A 23,172-nucleotide genomic window follows, 5' to 3' on the forward strand; every position below is an offset into this window, starting at 1 on the left:
GATGTGCCATATTTCGGCTCCACCCACTTGATAAAGTAATCCCCTCTGTGTGCGAGGGACGAGGCAAAATAGCCTTTTCCACAGCTCGAAGTGAGCCTCGCAGCCCAGGAACAACTCGCAGAGAGCCACATAGCCGGCGATATGTAGGATGGAGGCGGGGTGAAATTGTGTAATTAGAGGCCGTAGAACTCCAGGAGCCCGTGGAGGAATGGATGAATTGGAAATCTGAGTCCCCTTAATAGATAGGGAACAAGGCAGACCCGTTCCCCCATAGAGGGAGCGGGAAAGCTCTCCGCTTGCTCCCCGCCATTATAGGTGGCAAGCCCGGCTCGAACGGGCACCATGTACGCCGGAGGGAGAAATCCCTTAGTCTGCAGTTCGACTAAATAACTGTGTGGGACTGAACACCTCTCCCAATCATCGGGCTTAGGGCTTCGGGGGCGGGAGGAGGAGCTGCGGAGGTCGGCCATGCTGGAATGGATCTTTCCGGAACGCGCTCTGATGGACTCTCGCTGGGGGAGGATGGTATGGATCGGATCTAAGGATCCCCATCCCTTTAATAGACAATTTATTTATCTGGCTAGGGGGGCGAATATAAAAACGCCCTAGCGCCTCGCATTCATTCGACGCGTGGGAGAAAGCCCTTATTGGGCACAGAAGCCAAGAGGTCCAAACATTTATGGGACCGGACACTGCTTTACAAATGTTCGAAAGATGGAGAAGAACTCGCCTTGCAATGCCGAAGACAATACTGCGTGCCAGACTCATCGTCATTGAAGCCTGGTTCGGGGGCTACTGAGGGAGTCCTGGATTAGGGGGTATCCGGACAGCCGGATTATATCCTTTGACCAGACTGTTGGACTATGAAGATACAAGATTGAAGACTTCGTCTCGTGTCCGGATGGGACTCTACTTGGCGTGGAAGGCAAGCTAGGCAATACGGATGTGTATATCTCCTCCTTTGTAACCGACCTTGTGTAACCCTAGCCCCCTCTGGTGTCTATATAAACCGGAGGGTTTTAGTCCATAGGACACAATAACATACAATCATACCATAGGCTAGCTTCTAGGGTTTAGCCTCTCCGATCTCGTGGTAGATCAACTCTTGTAATACTCATATCATCAAGAATAAATCAAGCAGGACGTAGGGTTTTACCTCCATCAAGAGGGCCCAAACCTGGGTAAAACATCGTGTCCCCTGCCTCCTGTTACCATCCGCCTAGATGCATAGTTCGGGACCTCCTACCCGAGATCCGCCGGTTTTGACACCGACAGCCCCCCGTGGCACGCCACCTGGAAACAGATGGTTCAAAGGGCACTCTTGCCCGCGAAGGCCCCTAGGAGGCGGGTACTACAACATCCTTTATATGAGTAATGGTGGAGCACCTTATGCGAGGGGGTTACAGTGGTGAGGAAGTATATGGCTACCGAGTGTATAGTCTATGTTGTAGATGGGAATGGCTACCCTGAGCCCCAATTTATATAGACGATGAGGGCTAGGGTTTACATGGGGTTCGATCGATCTTATGCCGTCTCCATCTTGGCATCTCCTAATATCCATTCGGGCCTCCGGGCTGCCCTTTACATTGGACCTCTGCGAGACGGGCCTGCTGCCATGCTTCCCACCGAGAGGACACCCTCAGTGTATTACACCGTCATCGCCCCTCACCGACGGGAGGGACCCTGCTATCATTCTTGTTTGTTTCGGCGTCTCGGTAGGGTTGTGTGGCTTTGGCAAAGTCCCCTAGTAGGAACAATGTCTCCCACTTTCGATCCCCTTTCTGATGGTGCATCTAGCGTCGTCAGAGAATGTGTGATGGCGTGTCTTCGTCGAATCTCGCGGGATTCGGTTCGATGGATCTGTTAGGATCCGGTCTTTATTCGTCTTCGGTCATATGTCTACATGTTTGAGTATTTCAACCTACTCTTTTCTTAATCGGTGACGGTTGTTGTTCTGGTGCGCTGACCTATTAAGGCTTTAACATGATGATTCCTCGACTTTCTACTAACAAGTTTTGCCCGACTCCGACGAGGGAGGGCGGTGACGGCGGCACGCCGTTGGCTCGCTCAGTACTTGTAGTTGTCGCTAGCTTGTCCACAAACCTAATTGTATTTTTTGTTATTTCCGATATTCTTTGTACTGTCATGACATACGACGATTAGACTAGAAGTTTCTAAAAAAATATTAATAGTGCGGTTGTTGGCGAAGTAATTTCAAATTTTCACTTTCGTAATGTACAATTGGGTTTCCGAGAGCCATTTCCTAGAAACACCCTTAAATTTATCTCATTTTTTAACGGGGTCTACGAAATTGGAGATATTTCAGTTTCGGGTGTTTGTTTGTGGAACAAGATAAAACCCAGCTCCAAAGTCCCAAACAGCTTCAGCCCCTCACCTCCTGTTACTCTTCCTTCATCCCCTCCACCCCTCTCCGCGGGCGCTCCACTCCCCGGCCGGCCGGCGGCGATGACGAGCCTGCAGGCGGCCCCGCGACTCAGCCTCCACCTGACCCCGTCCGAACACCGTGGCCGGCTGCTTCCGCCGTGGAGGCTCGTCCTCTCCCCCTCCTCCTGCAGGTAGGCGCGCTTCCTCGCTCGCTCTTAATGGCATTGGTTCCATTACTGCCTGTACTAGTATCGTAGTATTAATTCAGTAGGGATTGGAGCTTGTCCGATGTTTCCTCGTGATTATACGGTATGATGGATGCCCTGCAATTTGAGAGGATCGGTGCAAATCTTAGTCGAGATTTGTATAAGAATATTAGTAATAGATTCAGTTTACTGGTCTCCGATTTGAATTGCCTCAATAAATGCGAAAAAGATAATTGTGCGGCATCGTCTATAATAGTATATGTAAACTTTTTCAAAACATGGATTTGTATGTAAACTCGTGTACTACCTGGGAAGGAGCTCAATCATTGGTAACTGGGCACTGTACTGCTTCTTTTTGATTTAACAGAAGTAAGAACCAGAGACGTTGAAAGGATAATCCACCAAACATCTACTTAAGATTTCCATACCGTATTTCATTAGTTACTGGCTCCAACATTACTAATAGCGGTCTTCTGTTTATACAGGCTTTACACTCTCATTTCCAGACAACATCCCATTTGCAATGCACAATCATGTGAGGTTATCTGTTTATCTCTTCTTAAAAAATCTCCTCCATGGGAGTATGTCGCATACGCAAGTTATATTTATGGTCCACATCAACTATGTTGCAGATGCTGATGATTTACTGGTGGCCAGTGCCCAAAGCTCCACAACTGCTCTCTCAAGGTTGCTTGCTGCAGAAAGAGAGGAAGCGAAAGCTGTGCTATCGCTGTTCTTAAGGCAGAAAGGTTTGAGAAGTGCGGTAGCTGCACGGATCGCCAACAAATCAGATGGATTCATTGAGCACCTGAGTTCAAAGCTCCAAAGTGCTTACAGATCTCGATATGCTGAAGGTTCGCATCTTGAAGTTACTATCTATAAACTTTGTACCTTATAGGTTCTGAACATTTCACAGCATATTTATTTTTCAGGAAGGGAGCTGAGTACACCTGAGATCAGAGATGCTCTCCTTCCCTATCTAGAAGCTCTTTCTAAAGAACATGGGGATAGTTTGGTTGAAGTGGTGGAGAATTTCCCTGATCCTTTTTCCGCGGAAAGGGAGTCCTTGTCTTACTCAATGATACTTACACCAACGAGCTCAAATAAGCAGAAGGCAATTGCTCGAGTAAGCACACCAACCTCAGGGGGAGCCCTCCCGGAGTTAGTGCTCTACCTGCTGGACTATGGCATGGATCATGAGGAGATCAAGAATGTCGTGCGCAAGTTCCCAGCATTTGCGTACTACAACGTGGATCGCAAGATAAAGCCCCTGGTGGAGCTACTGCTTGAGCTTGGTGTGCCGAGGTCAGGCATACCTGGAATCATCAGGAAGAGGCCTCAGCTATGTGGAATCAGCTTGACAGATAATCTGAAACCTATGATGGCCTATATGGAGAATATTGGTGTCAACAAAACTCAGTGGAGCAAGGTGATATGCCGGTTCCCTGCATTTCTCACATATAGCAGGCAGAAGGTGGAGATAACTGTGAGCTACCTTACTGAACTAGGAGTTTCTAAGGAAAACATCGGCAAGATTCTCACACGATGTCCTCATCTCATGAGCTACAGTGTCAATGACAACCTCAGACCAACTGCTGACTACTTCCGGTCGATCGGCGCAGATGCTGCATCTCTTATTCAGAAATGTCCCCAGGCTTTTGGTTTGAACATAGAGTCAAAGCTGAAGCCAATCACAGAGTTTTTCCTGGAGAGAGAGTTCAGCATCGAGGAAATTGGCATTATGGTAAATAGATTTGGGATTATTCACACTCTCAGCTTGCAAGAAAATTTGATTCCCAAATATGAATATTTTCTGACGATGGGGTACCCAAGGTATGAACTCGTGAAATTTCCACAGTACTTTGGGTACAGTTTAGAGCAGAGGATAAAACCTCGGTATGCTCAGATGACTGGTTGTGGGGTGAGGTTGATTCTGAACCAGATGTTGTCAGTCTCAGAAACCAGATTTGAGGAAATTCTACAAAAGAAATCAGGTGGATTTTGATATGATCACAATCTCAGAAACCAGATTTGAGGAAATTCTACAAAAGAAATCAGGTGGATTTTGATATGATCACAATCTCAGAAAAGCACAAGTTTTGACAAGTTCGCTTGTAGCACAAGCGTTAATAGCCTGGTAGATGGATAGTTTTCGGCACACAAGAACTATGTTGGAAATTTGTACTTCGCCATGCTCTTTTGTAGTTGCATGGCAGTTGATGGACGTGCCGCATTTGAGAGGAACGGTTTTGATATATAACTACTTCGTCATGCTCTTTTGTACTTGCACGGCAGTTGATAGACTCGCAGCATTTGGAGAGGAACAGCTTTGATATATAACTGTTTACTGTTGGTGGCTAGTTTAGGTGACTTCCCTCTTCTTCTCTTTTTGCGAGGGTAGATGCCGTAAGTTGGCAATGTCAAATGCGGTTGTTCGATACTACAAGTTCTTGTTGGCCCGTTTATGTTTTTTATCTGCTACTGATTTATTTTTTATGAACGTTATTTCTTCCATCATATATTCTACTCTCTCCATTCACAAATATAAAATGCTCTACTCCTTCCTATCCATATTAATTGACGCACACTTTGTACAGCTTTATACTAAGTGTACGTCAATTAATATGGGTCGGCAGGAGTAACTTTTTTTCCGAATCAAATGTATATAGACATGTTCTAGTGTGTTTGTTCACTCATTTCAGTATGTATGTAGTTCATATTGAAATATTCAAAACATCTTATATTTATGAATGGAGGGAATACTCGCTCTCTTTCTTTGTTGTGTGTGAGGTTAAAGTTTGAAGTTAAATGTTGTAGCCAGCTCTCCCAGGGAAAGGGAAAGTCCCGGCAATATGATGCAGATTTGTTACTTCCATGTACTGTAGATCTTCGAATGATGCAATCAACCATGGCATTCCACTCCACATTGTTCCCAGCCATGATGCAATCAACCATGGCATTCCACTCCACATTGTTCCCAGCCAACGCACCCTTACGTATCTGCCTATTCGTTTCGGTAGCAATTCTCAGCCAAATTTGTACCGATCATGTTAACCAGATAAAAGGGGCATTGACCTTCTTAAAATCTGTGCTGTAGTAAGATAGATGGTTAACATCCTTCGAGTGTTCAGAATTGCTTTCATTATGGTCTAGTAGTTTTTTAGATATATGCGTAGCCAATGGATGTACTTGTAGAGTGCCAGTGAATACAGCACATCCATGCACAGTGACGGTTCACCACCACTATCTCAGGTTTACCCATTTGGCATCAATCATTCTAGGGTAATAAACATCACATCGATCAACATGATTGCAGCGAAGCCCTTCAGTGTTTTTAGCATCAGATCTTCTAGGGTTGCGTCAACGCTTGTCCAGCACTGCACATATTGCTCCTCGCACTTCACTCATCTCAATACCGTGAAGGATTCAGCAATGACCAACCTAACAGGAAGGGGGGAAATAGGTTAAGATATGATGAAATGAGGTGTTGCCACAGCAAATGAGGTGCTTCAGTTGGCAACGAATATTCTAGAAATGGAATCACTAATCAGACACCATAAGCGCAAAAATTCTAAACTGAATCACATACTCCTTCCGTATTAAAGTATAAGATGTTTTTTAGACTAGTTTAGCGTACAAAAACGTCTTATATTTTGAAACAGAGGTAGTAATTTTTTTCATGTATCCCCAAATCTGACTTGCTTTACAAGATGTTTGACGAGGAAATGAACGAAGCAGACACATTAGTTGCTGAAAAAGAAACTAGGTATATCTGCTGCTCAGTTAACTCACCCGACCAGCATGATTTCCTGCTTGCAAAATGTTTTCCATATCAAATAAATAACTAAAATCCGTCATTAGTACAGAACTACAGATATGCAGTTCAACTGTAACCCCGAAGAAAGCATCTTGTGGTCAGCACCAATAAGGCGTTATCCCTCTGTATCTAACTTGGTAGGTAGAAAGGACATTCAAAAGAATCATCAACTTCAAACAATACTCTTCCAGATTTTAAAAGGTATTCAAAGAAGCACAAAATGCTCACTCGATGTGTATGACAGATCATCTCCAGAAAATACAAAATAGCTGCAGCGACTTTAACTAAATGAACTACGGCAACTAATGATATGGTCAAACGTATGGGAATTCCATGTATCAATTTATATGTTAACTATTTAGCAGCGATATGGTCAACGTATGGGAATTCCATGTATCAATTTATTGCCTAAAGTCAACATTTCAGCATATAAATTGCTTATTTGGAGCATCAGGTTCAAACAAGATTTATGAACAAAACTAATCAGAGGCAGTGAATTGCATGAGCAATAGACACGCCTAAGGCCAAAACACCCGACCATATACATATTTAACTCAGGCTCCAGTAGAGTATTTCGCTGTTGATACAATGCCTAGGAGCACAACTTTCAAAATTCAAACAAAACACACGATCAATGATACAATACAATGTAAATGATAATAATTCGCATATTGCAAGACAGAACACAGGCTTTGCCTCATAAAATTAAACCATTCGCAGCATGAAGGTTCTAAGAGTAAATGGGCACACAATCAATGATACAATACAATACAATAGAATACCCGCAAAAAAATGATACAATACAATGCAAATGATAATTTATATATTGCAAGACAGAACACAGCTTTGCCTCATAAAATTAAACCACATCATTAAATAAACACGAACCGAATATACAAGACCACGTTCCAGCCTACACATAACACACCCCACAGCGAATGAGGTGCTTCGGTTGACAAGGAATATTCTAGAAACGGAATCACTAATCAGACATAAGCACAAAAAAACTCTGAACTAAATCGCATATTTTTTGAATGTGTAACCAAATCTGACTTGCTTTACCAAATGTTTGATGAAGAAATGAACAAAGCAGACACATTAGTTTCTGAAAAAGAAACTAAGTATCTGCTTGTCAGTTAACTCACCCGACCAGCATGATTTCCTACTTGCGAGATGTTTTCTATCAAATAACTAACTAAAACCCATCATTGGTACAGAACTACGGATATACAGTTGAACTGTAACCCAAAAGAAGGCACCTTGTTGTCAGCACCAATAAGGCATTATGCCTCTGTATCTAACTTGGTAGGTCAAAAGGACATTTGAAAGAATCATCAACTCAAACAATACTCTTGTCGATTTTAAAAGGTTTTCCAAGAAGCACAAAATGCTTACTCAATGTGTATACCAACTCATCAGCAGAAAATACAAAACAGCTGCAGCGACGTTAACTAAATGAACTACGGCAAAGTAATGAAATAAGATACTGCGCCACTCAGCGCTTATATGGTCAACATATATGAATTTGACGTATCAATTTATTGCCTAAACTCAGTATTTCAGCATATAAATTGCTTATTTGGAGCATCAGGTTCAAATAAGATTTGTGAACAAAACTAATCAGAGGCAGTGAACCGCATGAGCAGTATACGAACCTAAGGCCAAAACACCTGACCGTATACATATTTAACTCAGGCTCGAGCAGAGTATTTCACTGTTGATACCATGACTATGAGCACAACTTTCAAAATTCAAACAAAGCACACAATCAATGGTACAATGCAAATGATAATTCACATATTGCAAGACTGAACACAGGCTCTAAAAAAGGGCAGCCCCAGTGCATGCAGCTCCCGCTTGTGCAGGGTCTGGGAAAGGGTCCGACCACTTTGGGTCTATTGTACGCAGCCTTTCCCTACATTTCTGTAAGAGGCTGTTTCCAGGACTTGAACCCGTGACCTCATGGTCACAAGGCAGCAGCTTTACCACTGCGCCAAGGCTCCCCTCATGAACACAGGCTCTGCATCATAAAATTAAATCATTCGCAGCATGAAGGTATTAAAGAGTAAATGGCGCACACAAATTACAGGGCAACAAAAAATCAGTAGAGCAGTCTTTATGGTGTGGTATTTTGGATGCATGCCTAGTCTACACCAGTTAAGTAATCTACTAGAGCCAAGATAAACAAGAGCATACATCTCTCCTAGCGTTGGACATTGAGCATCTCCTTAGCCTCCTTCTGCTCGCCTTGCAGGGTATCACTTGTGTACTTGCTGAGCAGCTCTTTCTTCTTCTGCTCTAGCACCATCCGCTCAATCTCCTTCTCGTCAGGGAGCGGCACATGTGCCACAAACTCCCTCCCAGCCTCTTCCCCCTTCTCTCTTTCCATCCTCTCTTCCTCCAGCCTCCTCTCCTCCTCAACCTCCTCCTCCACCTCCTCGAACAGCACCTCCGTAGCAGCTTCCCCACCACGCCCACCTGCTGCAGCCACCTCGCCACTCACCACATTCTTCATGGCCTCCCGCCGCACACGCTCCACCCGGTGCCACTCCGTGACAACCTCGTCCCGCATGCGCTTCTCGGCAGCAGCCTCAAGGGGCTCAAGCACACCGTCCTCGTCGTCATAGTATCCATAGTACCCGGCATTGATGCGCTTGTGGATCTCGTAGCGGGTGCGGCGCTTGCGGACCTCAGGTGGCTTATCAAATAGCTCACGGACGCCGGGGAGCTTCTTGGCAGCGCCAAAGTAGCGGTAGCCTGGGCCCCGGCCGGAGGGGTTGGGGATGGCGACGATGTTACCGTCGAGGTCGGTCATGAGGGCGGCGTTGGAGCTGCGAGAGTAGTCGCGGCCTCCGAGCTCGAGGATGCGGCGCTCCCAGTGGCTGCGCTCGCGGAGGAGCTTGTTGATCTCGTCGTTGAGGTCTCGGAGGCGGTGCTCCCCGAGGCCCTCGTTCTGGATCTCGGCGACCTTGACGCCGATCTCGCGCAGGATCTCTCCACGCCAGCGGTCGGCGTCGGCGAGGTCCCGGCACTCGGAGGCGAGGTACGGCCGGCGCTCGCGGGGCTTGCGCTTCTCCTCCTGCTTCATCGTGATGAAGCGGTTCAGCATGGACTGCGCCTTCTCCTCGTTACGAGCCATGGTGGGCGGTCGCGCGGAGCGGCCGGTGGCGGTGCGGGCGGCGGTGAGGTTCGCGAGCTTGGGGACGAGGGTTTGGGGGGAGGCGCGTGGGCTGGATTAGGATTTGCGGGCTAGGTTTTAGGGGAAGAGAGGCGGCTTTGATGGCTCACCTGGTTGGTATCCGCTCTGCGTTCGCTGGACCAATTTTCTCTTTTCGGTTAGGAAAACTCTTGTGTTTAAACCGGCTGATCACGTCGCTCGCTGGAATCAACCGCCTCCTCCGTGTGCCACGGGTCCTGTGGGTCCACGACTGCTTTTCCCTTCCTCTTCTAAAACCTTATAGCATCTCCGGCTGCGTCCTCAACAAAACCCTCCAGGCGATATTTAGGCCGTCGGTGTCGAAAAATCGGTCCAGTCGCACCCTCAAAGACCCTTTTTTCATCGGTTCGGGCTGAAATTGATGCCGGCGGACCTAGGCCGAACCCAGCGCGCTGGGGGCGCTTGGGAGCGCCGGCCGAATCAATTTTGGAGCGAAAGTCGGCGGTCCCTCCTTGGCAGCGACTCGGCTCTTCTCGCCACTTTGTCGTCCTCATCGCCTCGGTTCCCTGGGCGAATCAATGCCAAAGCTGTCGCGCTGGTCAGCCTCCTCCATTGATGCCTCATGGCCGGCGCAGTGAAGACCGGACGAGGCGCGTCCCTCACCCGCCACGCGTAACACGGCGGCCACGCGTACGCGCGGTGCCTCCGCCTATATAAGCCGCCCCGAGCGCGCCGGTGACGCACAGACTCTCCACCGCCGACGCCCCGTTCCTTTCCCGTCCCTCCCTCTCCTCTCGTCGTTCCAGTTCAACCATGGCCGAGCGTTTCCCAAGCGACGGCGCGGCGGCGAACGGCTTCAGCCGCCACCACCTCCACGAGGACGAAACTCGGCTCCTCTATGAAGCCGAGTACCCGGTCCTGCCGGACATGCGGGTGCCCGGGGCGTGGAGGATCAGCGCCGGCGGGGTCCCGGTGCCACCACCGCCCACCGGAGCGGTGCGGCATGCGGAGATCGCGTGTATCCGCGCCTCTCTGCCGCAGGCGGCGAGGGAAGGCCCACGGTACGTCCCCGACAACCCGCTATGGGAGCCCCACTTCCGCCGCCGCCACGCCGAGCAGCTCGAGGCCACCAACGGCGTCGTGCCCTCTGGGAGGCTCAACTCCGAAGGCCGCAACCGAAGGTGGGGCGTGCCTGGCCGCACGCTGGAGGCCGTCCTCGAGTACATCGAGGGCGGCAACACGCCCAGGCTGGAGTACCCCGCTCCCCCGTCCTTCTCCCGCCGGCGTGGGAGCTCGTGGACGCCGAGGCGCATGGACCCGGGGGCGTCCTCCTCCTCGTCCGGCCGCTCGACCAGCTCTCCCTGCCTCCGCCACGTCAAGTCGGAGCCCCAGGATATGCCGGTCAGCCACCGCACCCGCAGCTCCGGCGTCTGCATCACCGACTCCTCCCCCACCTCTGGCCGCCTTGTCCTCGTCAGGCCGAAGGCGGAGCCCGGCCTCCCCACGGAGTACGAGGCCATAGTCCGACGCGGCTTCTCCGATGAGGAGGCCCTAAAGTGGGCGTGGGACGACTACCTCCGCGATGAGATGGTCCGGCAGCGCCGAGCCCTGGAGGAGATAACCGCCCGCAAGCGTGGGCGCGAGGACGAGCGCGGCGTGGTGATCCTCGACAGCGACGAGGACGAGGACGCCCCCGGACCGTCCAACCCACCGCGCCAACCTAAGGAGGGGTGCAGCAGGGACGGCGGTCGCGGAGGAGGCGACGACGACGACGGCAGCGACTACACGCAGTACTACAGGCTCCTCGGCATGTAGAGCTTCAAGGGCGGCGGGCGGCGAGGAGCGGCGAGGGCGGCGGCGAGCCTAGTAGCGTTTTTTTTTATTTTTTGTAAAATATTTTAAATATGTATGAACTCGCCGAAGGTTTGATGAATTTGCGCCTAGTTTGTGGTTTTCAAATAAATTGTGGGCGCCGCGACTGGGGGGTATCACGCCCCCAGCACGCGGTTTTCGCTGGTGCGCCCCCAGGGGCGATTTTTAGCGCCTCCTGGGGGCCAACGGCTGGAGATGCTCTTATTCCCCACGCCCTCGTCTCTCCCTGCCTCTTTTCGATTCACCCACAAGGCACTCCTGAAGATCCAATGAAGCGTCGCCGGGTTCATTGATACGAGATAGAGATACAACAGGAGCATCGCCGGAGCCATCGAAGACTATAATGGAGCATCGTCGGACGGCCGAAATTGTTGGGAGCTTCGTTGCGTCTACAACGGAGTTCCACCAGAGCTGCAATGGAGCATTGTCCGGGTCATTGGAGCTTCGCCGCGGTTGCAATGGAGCTTCATCGGAATTGTAATGGAGCGCTGCCGGGGTCGTTGGAGCTCCGTCGCGGCTGCAATGGAGCTCCGTAGGAGTTGCAATGGATCTTCACCGGTCACCGACGGTGCGGCCATGGAGCTGTTGGAAATATGCCCTAGAGGCAATAATAAAAGTATTATTATATTTCATTGTTCATGATAATTGTCTTTTATTCATGCTATAACTGTATTATCCGGAAATCATAATACACGTGTGAATACTTAGACCACACTATGTCCCTGGTAAGCCTCTAGTTGACCAGCTCGTTGTGATCAACAGATAGTCATGGTTTCCTGACTATGGACATTGGATGTCGTTGATAACGGGATCACATCATTAGGAGAATGATGTGATGGACAAGACCCAATCCTAAGCATAGCATAAAAGATCGTGTAGTTCGTTTTGCTAGAGCTTTGCAAGTGTCAAGTATCTCTTCCTTCGACCATGAGATCGTGTAACTCCCAGATACCGTAAGAGTGCCTTGGGTGTATCAAACGTCACAACGTAACTGGGTGACTATAAAGGTGCATTACAGGTATCTCCGAAAGTAGCTGTTGGGTTGACACGGATCGAGACTGGGATTTGTCACTCCGTATGACGGAGAGGTATCTCTGGGCCCACTCGGTAATGCATCATCATATTGAGCTCAATGTGACCAAGGTGTTGGACACGGGATCATGCATTACGGTACGAGTAAAGTGACTTGCCGGTAACGAGACTGAACAAGGTATTGGGATACCGACGATCGAGTCTCGGGCAAGTAACGTACCGATTGACAAAGGGAATTGCATACAGGGTTTGATCGAATCCTCGACATAGTGGTTCATCCGATGACAACATCGAGGAGCATGTGGGAGCCATCATGGGTATCCAGATCCCGCTGATGGTTATTGACTAAGAGTGTCTCGGTCATGTCTGCATGTCTCCCGAACCCGTAGGGTCTACACACTTAAGGTTCGGTGACGCTAGGGTTATGAAGATATGTATATGCAGAAACCCGAATTTTGTTCGGAGTCCCGGATGAGATCCCGGACGTCACGAGGAGTTCCGGAATGGTCCGGAGGTAAAGAATTATATATAGGAAGTGCTATTTCGGGCATCGGGACAAGTTTCGGGGTTATCGGTATTGTACCGGGACCACCGGAAGGGTCCCGGGGGTCCACCGGGTGGGGCCACCTGTCCCGGGGGGCCACATGGGCTGTAGGGGGTGCGCCTTGGCCATCATGGGCCAAGGGCACCAGCCCCTATAGGCCCATGCGCCTAGGGTTTCCCCCTAGGAGGAGTCCTAGTGGTGGAAGGCACCCCTAGGTGCCTTGGGGGGGAGGGAAACCTCCCCTAGGCCGCCGCCCCCCCTAGTAGATCTCATCTACTAGGGCCGGCGCCCCCCCCCATGGCACCCCTATATATAGTGGGGGAGAGGAGGGACTTCATACACCAGCCCCTGGCGCCTCCACCTCCCCCCGTTACGTCTCTCCCTCGTAGTCTCGGCGAAGCCCTGCTGCTGTGACGCCCTGCATCCACCACCACGCCGTCGTGCTGCTGGATCTTCATCAACCTCTCCTTCCCCCTTGCTGGATCAAGAAGGAGGAGACTTCTCCCGTCCCGTACGTGTGTTGAACGCGGAGGTGCCGTCCGTTCGGCGCTGGTCATCGGTGATTTGGATCACGTCGAGTACGACTACATCATCACCTTGCAAGCTTCCGCACGCGATCTACAAGTGGTATGTAGATGCAAACTCTCTCCCTAGACTCGTTGCTTAGATGAACTCATAGATGGATCTTGGTGAAACCGTAGGAAAATTTTTAATTTTCTGCAACATTCCCCAACAGTGGCATCATGAGCTAGGTCTATGCGTAGTTCTCTTTGCACGAGTAGAACACAATTTTGTTGTGGGCGTGGATTTTGTCTATGCTAGGTCTATGCGTAGTTCTCTTTGCACGAGTAGAACACAATTAGCTTTTTTTTCAGCCGTCGAAGCTACCATGGTGCAGCCCCCCGGTGAGTCTCGGCGCTGCATCGCAGTGGTGAAAGTGCAACTATCCCTAGGTGGTTTTGGTAATTCATAACAACATATAGCTCATTGAGCTAATGCTATTCCAAGATGATTATTTCAGGAAAGCTCAATGATTGGCATGGCATGGATGTGAAAGTGGAACCCTCAAAATGCTAAGGACAAAGGATTGGCTCAAGCTCAAAAGCTCAAGACTCTTCATTTTATATTTTAGTGATCCAAGATCACATTGAGTCTTTAGGAAAAGCCAATACTATCAAGGAGGGATGAAGTGTTGCTTAATGAGCCTCTTGCTTCATGTGCTTAATGATATGCTCCAAAAACCCTCAACTACTTTCCCATATCCACATATGACCTAAACCCTAAGCCAAACTCGGTCCTACCGATTCTTCCTATCCGGCGCCACCGAGTTTCATTTGTCATAAGCCACTGCCAAACCCTAGCAATTCGGTCCTACCGATAGGGATCTCGGTCTCACCGAGATGGGGTTGCAAACTCTCTGTTTCCCTTCCGTAACTTTTCGGTCTCACCGAAAGAGCGAATCGGTCCCACCGAGATTGCAATGTAAACTCAGTGTTTCCCTTTTGTAACTTTTCGGTCTCACCGAGTTCCACTCGGTCTCACTGAAAGACTAAATCGGTCCCACCGAGTTTGCCTGACCAACTCTCTGGTTAGCTAATTACCAAATTCGGTCTCACCGAGTTTGTGTAATCGGTCTCACCGAGATTACGTTATGCCCAAACCCTAACCATATCGGTCCTACCGAGTTGCATGTCAGTCCCACCGAAAATCACTAACGGTCACTAGGTTTACATTTTCGGTCCGACCGAGCTTATTGATTCGGTCCCACCGAGATTGGAAAACTGTGTAACGGTTGGATTTTGTGTGGAGGCTATATATACCCCTCCACCTCCTTCTCATTCCGCGAGAGAGCCATCAGAACACACACACCATTCCAACTCATGTGTTCTGAGAGAGAACCACCTACTCATGTGTTGAGACCAAGATATTCCATTCCTACCATATGAATCTTGATCTCTAGCCTTCCCAAGTTGCTTTCCACTCAAATCTTCTTTCCACCAAATCCAAATCCTATGAGAGAGAGTTGAGTGTTGGGGAGACTATCATTTGAAGCACAAGAGCAAGGAGTTCATTACCTACACACCATTTGTTACTTCTTGGAGAGTGGTGTCTCCTAGATTGGCTAGGTGTCACTTGGGAGCCTCCGACAAGATTGTGGAGTTGAACCAAGGAGTTTGTAAGGGCAAGGAGATCGCCTACTTCGTGAAGATCTACCGCTAGCGAGGCAAGTCCTGTGTGGGCGATGGCCATGGTGGGATAGACAAGGTTGCTTCTTCGTGGACCCTTTGTGGGTGGTTGCTTCTTTGTGGACCCTTCGTGGGTGGAGCCCTGTGTGGACTCGCGCAACCATTACCCTTGGGTGGAGCCCTGTGTGGACTCGCGCAACTGTTACCCTTCGTGGGTTGAAGTCTCCATCAACGTGGATGTAGGATAGCACCACCTATCCGAACCATGGAAAAAACATCCGTGTCTCCAATTGCGTTTGAATTCTCCAAACCCTTCCCTTTACATTCTTGCAAGTTGCATGCCTTACTTTCCGCTGCCAATATACTCTTTGCATGCTTGCTTGAATTGTGTGATGATTGCTTGACTTGTCCTAAAATAGCTAAAATCTGCCAAGAACTAAAATTGGGAAAAGGTCAAGTTTTTATTTGGTCAAGTAGTCTAATCACCCCCCTCTAGACATACTTTCGATCCTACAAGTGGTATCAGAGCTTTGGTCTCCATTTGCTTGATCTCCATAGCTTTTGGTGGTCATAGCCTTGGTTTCACAACCTAGGAGAGTATGGCGTCTAGCGAGGGAAATTATCACCGTAGAGGTCCTTACTTTGAGACTAACTTTGCTAGTTGGAAGCATAAAATGAAAATGCATATTCTTGGACATAACCCCGCCGTTTGGGCTATTGTATGTGTTGGCTTGCAAGGTGACTTCTTTGATGGGAGAGAACCAAACCATGAAGCTACCGCGGATGAGTTGAAGATGTGCAATACAATGCTCAAGCTTGTGATATTCTCTTCAACGGATTGTGCCCCAAAGAATTCAACAAAATCAGCCGTCTTGAGAATGCAAAGGAAATTTGGGACACTTTGATTGATATGCACGAAGGTATCGACTCCGTCAAGGAATCCAAGTTGGATGTGCTTCAAAGCCAACTTGACAAGTTCAAGATGAAGGATGGTGAAGGTGTCGCTGAAATGTACTCTAGGCTTGCTCTCATCACAAATGAGATTGCCGGCTTAGGAAGTGAAGAGATGACCGACAGATTCATCATCAAGAAGATTCTAAGAGCCTTGGATGGAAAATATGATATCGTGTGCACATTGATCCAAATGATGCCCAATTACAAAGATCTCAAGCCAACGGAGGTGATTGGAAGAATTGTTGCTCATGAGATGTCACTTAAGGATAAAGAGGAACTTCACAACAAATCAAGTGGTGCCTATAAAGCCTCATGTGAAGCCCCTACATCATCAAGTGAGAAACAAGACTTCAATGAAGAATTGAGCTTAATGGTGAAGAACTTCAACAAGTTCTACAAGAGTAGAAGCAAAGATAGAAGCTTCAAGTCAAGGTCCTACAATGACAAAAGATCTTCTAGTCGAGAGCGAAACTGCTACAATTGTGGAAGACCCGGACACTATTCCAATGAGTGTACGGCTCCCTACAAGAGAAGAGAAGATTCTCCCAGAAGAAGAAGCAGAGAATCACCACCAAGAAAGAGAAGGAGTAGAGATGATTGTTATGAACAAGATACTCACGGAGAAGCAAGGATTTGGAAAGGAAGGAAAAATCATCAAGGAGCTACACAAGACGAAGACATCAAGCTCATGTTGGTGAATGGGTATCCGGCTCCGACTCCGACAGCCACTCCGAGAGAAGTTATCACTCCGACTCCGAAGATACTCAAGATGAAGGTGTTTCCGGTCTAGCACTTGTGTCAACCAACTCCTACGACATATTTGACTCACCAAATGAAGGAATTGGAAGGTGCTTCATGGCCAAAGGTCCTAAGGTAACACACCCCGAGTATGTTGATTTCAATAGTGATGAAGATGACTTGTTAGGTGATGATTTGCTTGGTGACAACTCTAGTGATGAATATTGTGATGAAAGACCAATTAATCATGCTAATCAAGATAAAACGAATGACAATGATAAGGAGAAGATTGAGGCTCTAACTAAAGAACTAAACACTCTTAAGTTAGCTCATGAAACTATCTTCGAAGATCATCGAGAACTTTTAAGAGCTCATGAGAAATTACGCTTTGAACAGCTCAATCTTGAGCAAGAGCATGAGTTCTTAAAGGAAATCAATGATGATCTCCGCAAGAAAAGTTCTTCTTACATTGCCAAGCGTTTACTCTTATCTACTTACATGCCTCAAGTCAAGTCTAGTAACAAGAAAGATTCTTCCTCTAGCAGTAACAATGATCATGTTAAATCCAATATTGTTGCTTCTAGTAGTTCTCTTGATTCCACTAATGATTCTCTTAGCCAAGTTACACTTGAGCAAGAAAATAGTTTATTGAAGGGAATTATATAGAAAGGAGTGTACAAAAGCCTTGCCGGGAGTAAGCAATTCGAGGAAATTGTGCGCAAGCAAGGAATGCACCGGAAGAATCAAGGTGTTGGTTTTGAACAAAAGTTCAATGCCAATGGAGTTGAGTGGGAAGAAGATCAATACCCCAAGACAAAGTTTGTCCCTCAACAAGAGAAGTTTGATGCTTCTTTCAAGGGGACACAAGCTCAAGATGATCTTCCACCACAAGACTACAAGCAAAAAGGCAAGGACAAGCTTCAAGAGGAAATTGATGCATTTGAAGAAGCTCCTAAGACCTTAGTCAAGTGGATTCCCAAGACTACTTCAAGTTCCACTTCATCAAGTACGACTACAACTCCAAGGATTCCCATCAAGATGATGTGGATCCAAAAGAAGAAGAACTAGAGAGTTCTTGAGGGTGACTCCGCCAACATACTTCACTCTTATCATTTTGGCAAGAACAAGTGCAATCAACTTCCACATCGTGCACTAGTGCAAGGAGTCACAAACTCTCTTGTTGGTAAGACAAGGGACAAGGTAACCTAAAAGTTTTCATGGACATCATCTTTTGTGTGCATCACTCTATGTCTATGGATATCCTTGTTTGTTCCTTGTGGGACTAACCCATGTAGGTATTGAAAGTGAAATTCACTCAAACGGATAGCTCCAAGTGATCTACATCAACATTGAGCATCCACATCTTCAACATCTACATGAAGTCATCATCGACAAAACCCAAGGTTAGTTCATCCCTCTTAGGGGGGGTATCACATGTAGGGGGAGCTTTACTCTAAGACTTGAGCTAAAGCAACTCTAAAGATGTGAACACAACAATGCTTTATGTAAAAGTGGTAATCCCACTTGAGCTTAAACGATGAGTATGACCTATAATCAAGTGCTCTCACTTGACTCCTAAGTCAATATACTCATATATAGATGACCTAGTCATCGCAAATTGCTTGATAGATGCTAGAATTGGTTGTGCATGCCTTGTCACATATTTCATTTGCCATCTTATTGTGTGAGCATGCTGGTTGCATATTTTACTCATTCGAGGACATCCACTTGTTGTTTTGATTGTTCGGCTTTATTTCTTTTTGCCAAGTGGATGGACAAGAATGCCTAAGAACCTCCTCTAGCTATCTATGCTTTTCTCGTCTAAAACTCTATTCATGTTGCATCATAAAATTTGATCAAGTCAGATTCGAACCACTCTGTGTGAGGAGCGCTCGGAGTCCCCGATTCGTCATAGACTTAAACTTCCAAAACCTCTTTATGATTCTCGGTCTGACTGATACTCCACTTTCGGTCCTACCGAGATCATTAAGTTGATCTAGGTTTTCGATCTCGATGCAACCGATTTGAACATTTTGGTCACACCGAGTTTCAGTAACTGCACGCAGTTATGAATCTCGGTGCCACCGAGTTGTTCCACTCGGTCACACCGACAGGGTCGGGCTATATATAGTCACGGGCAAAATTTTGGAAATTTCTCCGAACCCCTTCGCCCGCGCCGATAGCCTGCTCTGCCAACGTGGTCTCCGAATCGTCTTCTCGCCGCCAGCCGCCTCCAGTCGCTGGTCTCCGTCGCCGTCAACGGGAATTCTGCCCCGCCGTTGCCGCCGTAGCAAGTCCCCGCCGAACTAGGGTATGGACTTGATCTTTGTGCTATTCTCCAATCTGATTCCTAGCACATTGTGTTCTTCATGATTCTTGCCACGATTGAAACACTCCTATCCAGTCAAAACGCTCATAGATTAGGTTTGATTCGAAAATTCTAGGTTTAGGTTTCCGCCGAAACCATCTCGGACCCACCGAGTTGAAAAACTCGGTCCCACCGATTTGGCTTATGCCATTGCACAAGTGAGACTCTGTCTGACCGAGAATTACTTATCGGTGTGTCCGATTTTGGAACTCTGTGAAACCCTAGCAGTCTCGGTGCCACCGAACTATGACTCGGTCCAACTGAGTTCACTAGTTTAGGTTCCAAAACTGCTTCGGTATCACCGAGTTTGAAAATCGGTAGATTCGAGATGATTTCAGTGGGAAACTAAAACTAAGTTTTTGGATCATTCTTTTTGCAAAAATCTCTGCATTTTGTGATGCTCATCTTTTCTACCTCATCTATAATTTGTTCACAGGGTCAGTAGTCAGAGCTTACAGCATGTCAGACCAAAGTGATAGCCAGAATGTGTCAGAACAGCAAGTGGTGATGAGTGAGGGCACTAGTCCCACAAGTTCTTCAGATGAGGGCAGCAGGAGCACCCCTAGCAACTTGCCAAAGGCTGCCACGAGACAGAGGTGTAACACCCCAAAAAAATTTAACCAGGTTTTAGTTATTAAAATTTTGCCAAGAGTTTAAATTTTTTGCATGCAAGTATATCTCTGTTGATTTCAAAACTTTTCTTTTAATATTAAGAAATTTTTCCCAAGTGGATCCTTCCAAAATATATTGGACTTATTTTCCCTCTCATTTAAAAAAACATCTCTCAATCAGGAGATTTATTTATAAAATTATTTCACCCTGAGCTTTATTCATTAAATGACTTGTTTTAAAATTTGGAGCTCTTTTTGAACTACAACCATTTGATATATTTAACTAAAAAATTCACCAAAATTTGGAGATATCATGTGATGTCTCTAAATCACTTTTGTGCAATAATATATTTCATTCATTGGATATTTTGAGTTCTACACCAAGTTTTCAAATCTGGTCCAGTGGGCAATTTTACACTACAACCTATTTAAATATTTCTTTAAAACTTCTACCAAAATTAGGGGAGGTCAGTAGGAGCATATTATTCCACTTTGTGCAAAAACCTATTTATGTTCTTTGAAAAAATTGAGTGAATCATCCTCTTTTTCATTCTGGTCCAGCCTTGTGATTTCTACTGCAACCCTATTTAATTTTGCTCCAAAGATCTTGTGTTTTCTCCTACTTGTAGACAGCCCTACCAAACCCCTAAATCCAGGAGCATGCACCCATTGGACTAATTTTGGTTCATGAAATAATGTCATTTATTTCCTGTCCAGAAATGTAGTTTTGCAAAACTTGCACTAGCAAGTTTCCCCTTTTGTCCAAATAACCTCACCACTCTCTCTTGCATCTAAGGAGACACTGATCTGGAGTTTTTGACCACTCCAAGACTTGCCTAAGTGCCTGTGGCATTTTGTCAAACACCTGGAGTGCATGGTCAGATTTGGCATGGATTTTAGTTAGCAGTGTGAACCTGATCCTCTGACCCCTTAAGCTTGTCCATTGATCTCCTTGCAAGCCATAGCCTAGACCTGCTAACTCCCAGCTCCAACCAAGCGCTCTGGAGTGCCATGGAATTTCGCCGAGCATCTGGTGTGCGTGCGCTGGGCGCGCCCAGAGCGCGCAAATTGCAGCCGCGCACACGAGCCGCCGCGTCGCGCCCCTGTCTTGGCCCACACTGCAGAACCTCGCCACGCACTCCCCGCCTCGCCACAACACGACAGCCCGCCCTGGCGCCCTACAGCGCCACAGCCAGAGCACTTTTGGCGGCACGCCGGCATCGGCCGACAGCCCTGCGCCGTTCAGCGCCGCCCAAGCCACCCCGGCTCGCCACCTGGCCCCTTGAACAGCTCAAGCTCATCCACAAGGGTGTCGCCTAGCTCTCATCGCCGCCACGTTCCCCTGCAGCTACAGAACGGCGGTTCGCCGGCCGCCTTATCCACCGCCGCGGAACCGACCTCGTCGCGCTATAAAAGGGACCCCGAGCCCCTCTGAGCACGCACGCAACCTCAAGCTACCCCCATGGAACCCCCATAGCCCGCAATCATCAGGGAAACGCCGCCTTCTTCATCTCCGGCAACTCCTGCCGCCGCCACTGTCTCGTTCACTCCGGCGCCACCAGGGCTTCCCCCTCCCCGTTCTCTTCACCAAGAACCCCTCCTTCCATCCAGGAACCCAACCCCATACTTGATTTTGATCGGGAGCCATCGCCGCCACAAAACCACTTCGCCACCAAAGCCTCCTTCGCCGCGAAGCTCGCCGCCGGCAGCTCCCTCCGCCCCCACCTACCTGACGACCACCGGGATAACCGCCCTGGAGTGGCGGATCCATCCCCGCCCTTGGGGCCCCGCGAGGAGCCGCCAGTCGCCGGCGACGATCGCCGGAGCTCCGCCTCCGCTCGGGACAGAGGAGGGAGAGGGAGAAAGACTAGTCAAACCTGACTAGTGGGCCACCTAGGACCCACTGTCAGTGACCCCCGCTCGGTCCACGTGGAGTAAGTGGAAGCATAAAACTCGCGAGTACGTAACCCCTACTTAGAAAGCGTATTCGTGGCTGAAACGTTTTCTTTTGTTTTATTTTTAAAAACAGAATTTGACCAAAACTTTGACTGGTTATATCTTTTTAAATACAACTCCAAATGAAATGATTCTTTTTCCTACCTCTCTCAAATTTCACCTAGTTTATTTTAAGATTTATTTGAAAAAATTTCAGAACAACTTTTGGTGCTGTTTTTATTTTGTGTGTTAATTCTTTTATATTGCTAAAATAGGATTTTTGAAGAGAGGAGAAATGTTTCAAGTTTTGGAGTGCACCCTGCCTTTCCACACATTGAAGGCAAGCATTCTGAACCCCGGCATAATATTTTTGTGTGTTCGATGACACGTTCATAACATCACCTCACTTTGGAGAAACTTGTTATTTCATGTGATATGATCATATGCATGGTGCATGTTATTGATTTCCATGCTGTTGGAAATGGACACACTTGTGATGATAATCACCCTCATGTGCCTTGCATGCATACCGGCAGGAACCCGGGAAAACCTCTGCCTTGGGTAGGCATGAGTTTGTCGCCGGTCTCCGTCGGGACGGTTATGTCTGGTATGGCATGGCAAGGTGATATGAGCGGTGACTCTGTTGGTTGAAATATATTCGTCATGCTAATCATGCAGGGAATACTTAAACCTCCTGAGTCGACCGTAGATCGAGTCTTGTGCCAGTAACCCCCATACTTGTTTCGTACTACCACTCGTCTCTACAGCAAGTAGAGTACGGTTTAGTAAGTTGTCAACCTCTTTCTAGCACACACCATACAGAGAGGCCATGGTGGAAGATACCGGTTGTAGCTGGTAGGCAGGCCACCTGGTCCGGGGGCATGGGTGTTTCCGGTTGGGACCGAGAGGGGAGGCCACCCCTTAGAGCGCGCGATATAAATTTAATCCCATGCTACGCGAGGTTGTAGCCTCCCCACTTAGAGTTTGCTTAACAGGTGTCGTGGGTGATTCCAGACACGTGTGAGATAAGCTGGTGTGTGCAAGTTAGGTGTGTTTTCAACAAAAAGACCGTAGACGGAATTAGTCCCGATGGACTAAAGAAATCCGTTACTCGTGGGTAAAGAGTACACCCTCTGCAGAGATTAAACCTATTCGAATAGCCGTGTCCATGGTTAAGGATTACAGTCTGGGATGGGGCAAGTGTCGGTCTTAGTGTCGGTCTTCGGAGGTGAAACTGTTAACCAGAACTGGAACTACTACCTGTGACTTGTGATAATTATGATTATTATTATTGTTGACTAACCCGTGATATTATTGTTATTATCGAGTATCTCTGAGATGGTTCTACCTCCGGGATATTCACTATG

At 47.7% G+C, this 23,172-nt stretch overlaps 2 protein-coding genes across 3 annotated transcripts; one reads left to right on the forward strand and one right to left on the reverse strand.

Moving 5' to 3' along the window:
- Positions 1 to 2,392: 2,392 nt before the first annotated feature.
- Positions 2,393 to 5,126, forward strand: LOC119317026 (transcription termination factor MTERF5, chloroplastic-like). 2 transcript variants are annotated; one of them, XM_037591412.1, is made up of 5 exons: positions 2,393 to 2,576; positions 3,077 to 3,126; positions 3,224 to 3,445; positions 3,524 to 4,585; positions 4,650 to 5,126. In XM_037591412.1, exons 1-5 carry the CDS (start codon positions 2,467 to 2,469, stop codon positions 4,658 to 4,660), a joined length of 1,455 nt encoding a protein of 484 aa, XP_037447309.1. In that variant the 5' UTR covers positions 2,393 to 2,466; the 3' UTR covers positions 4,661 to 5,126. The 2 variants fall into 2 exon arrangements, with proteins under 2 accessions (XP_037447309.1, XP_037447308.1); XM_037591411.1 differs by having other exon boundaries at positions 3,524 to 4,556; positions 4,621 to 5,126.
- Positions 5,127 to 5,661: 535 nt separating this feature from the next.
- On the reverse strand, positions 5,662 to 9,716 carry LOC119317028 (pre-mRNA-splicing factor ISY1 homolog). The gene is made up of 2 exons (XM_037591413.1): positions 8,605 to 9,716; positions 5,662 to 6,032 (listed from the first exon to the last, which is right to left on the reverse strand). Exon 1 carries the CDS (start codon positions 9,545 to 9,547, stop codon positions 8,612 to 8,614), a length of 936 nt encoding a protein of 311 aa, XP_037447310.1. The 5' UTR covers positions 9,548 to 9,716; the 3' UTR covers positions 5,662 to 6,032; positions 8,605 to 8,611.
- Positions 9,717 to 23,172: the final 13,456 nt, after the last annotated feature.

The sequence above is a fragment of the Triticum dicoccoides genome, chromosome 6A (genome assembly GCF_002162155.2).
Source record: "Triticum dicoccoides isolate Atlit2015 ecotype Zavitan chromosome 6A, WEW_v2.0, whole genome shotgun sequence".
Taxonomy (NCBI): domain Eukaryota; kingdom Viridiplantae; phylum Streptophyta; class Magnoliopsida; order Poales; family Poaceae; genus Triticum; species Triticum dicoccoides.

Bases quoted from the DNA above. Each gene is read 5' to 3' on its own strand.
- LOC119317026 (XM_037591412.1), top strand. From the start codon at position 2,467: ATGACGAGCCTGCAGGCGGCCCCGCGACTCAGCCTCCACCTGACCCCG. The intron at 2,577-3,076 runs GTAGGCGCGCTT...CTGTTTATACAG, and splicing joins CTCTCCCCCTCCTCCTGCAG to GCTTTACACTCTCATTTCCA. The intron at 3,446-3,523 runs GTTCGCATCTTG...TTTATTTTTCAG, and splicing joins CAGATCTCGATATGCTGAAG to GAAGGGAGCTGAGTACACCT.
- LOC119317028 (XM_037591413.1), bottom strand. From the start codon at position 9,547: ATGGCTCGTAACGAGGAGAAGGCGCAGTCCATGCTGAACCGCTTCATC.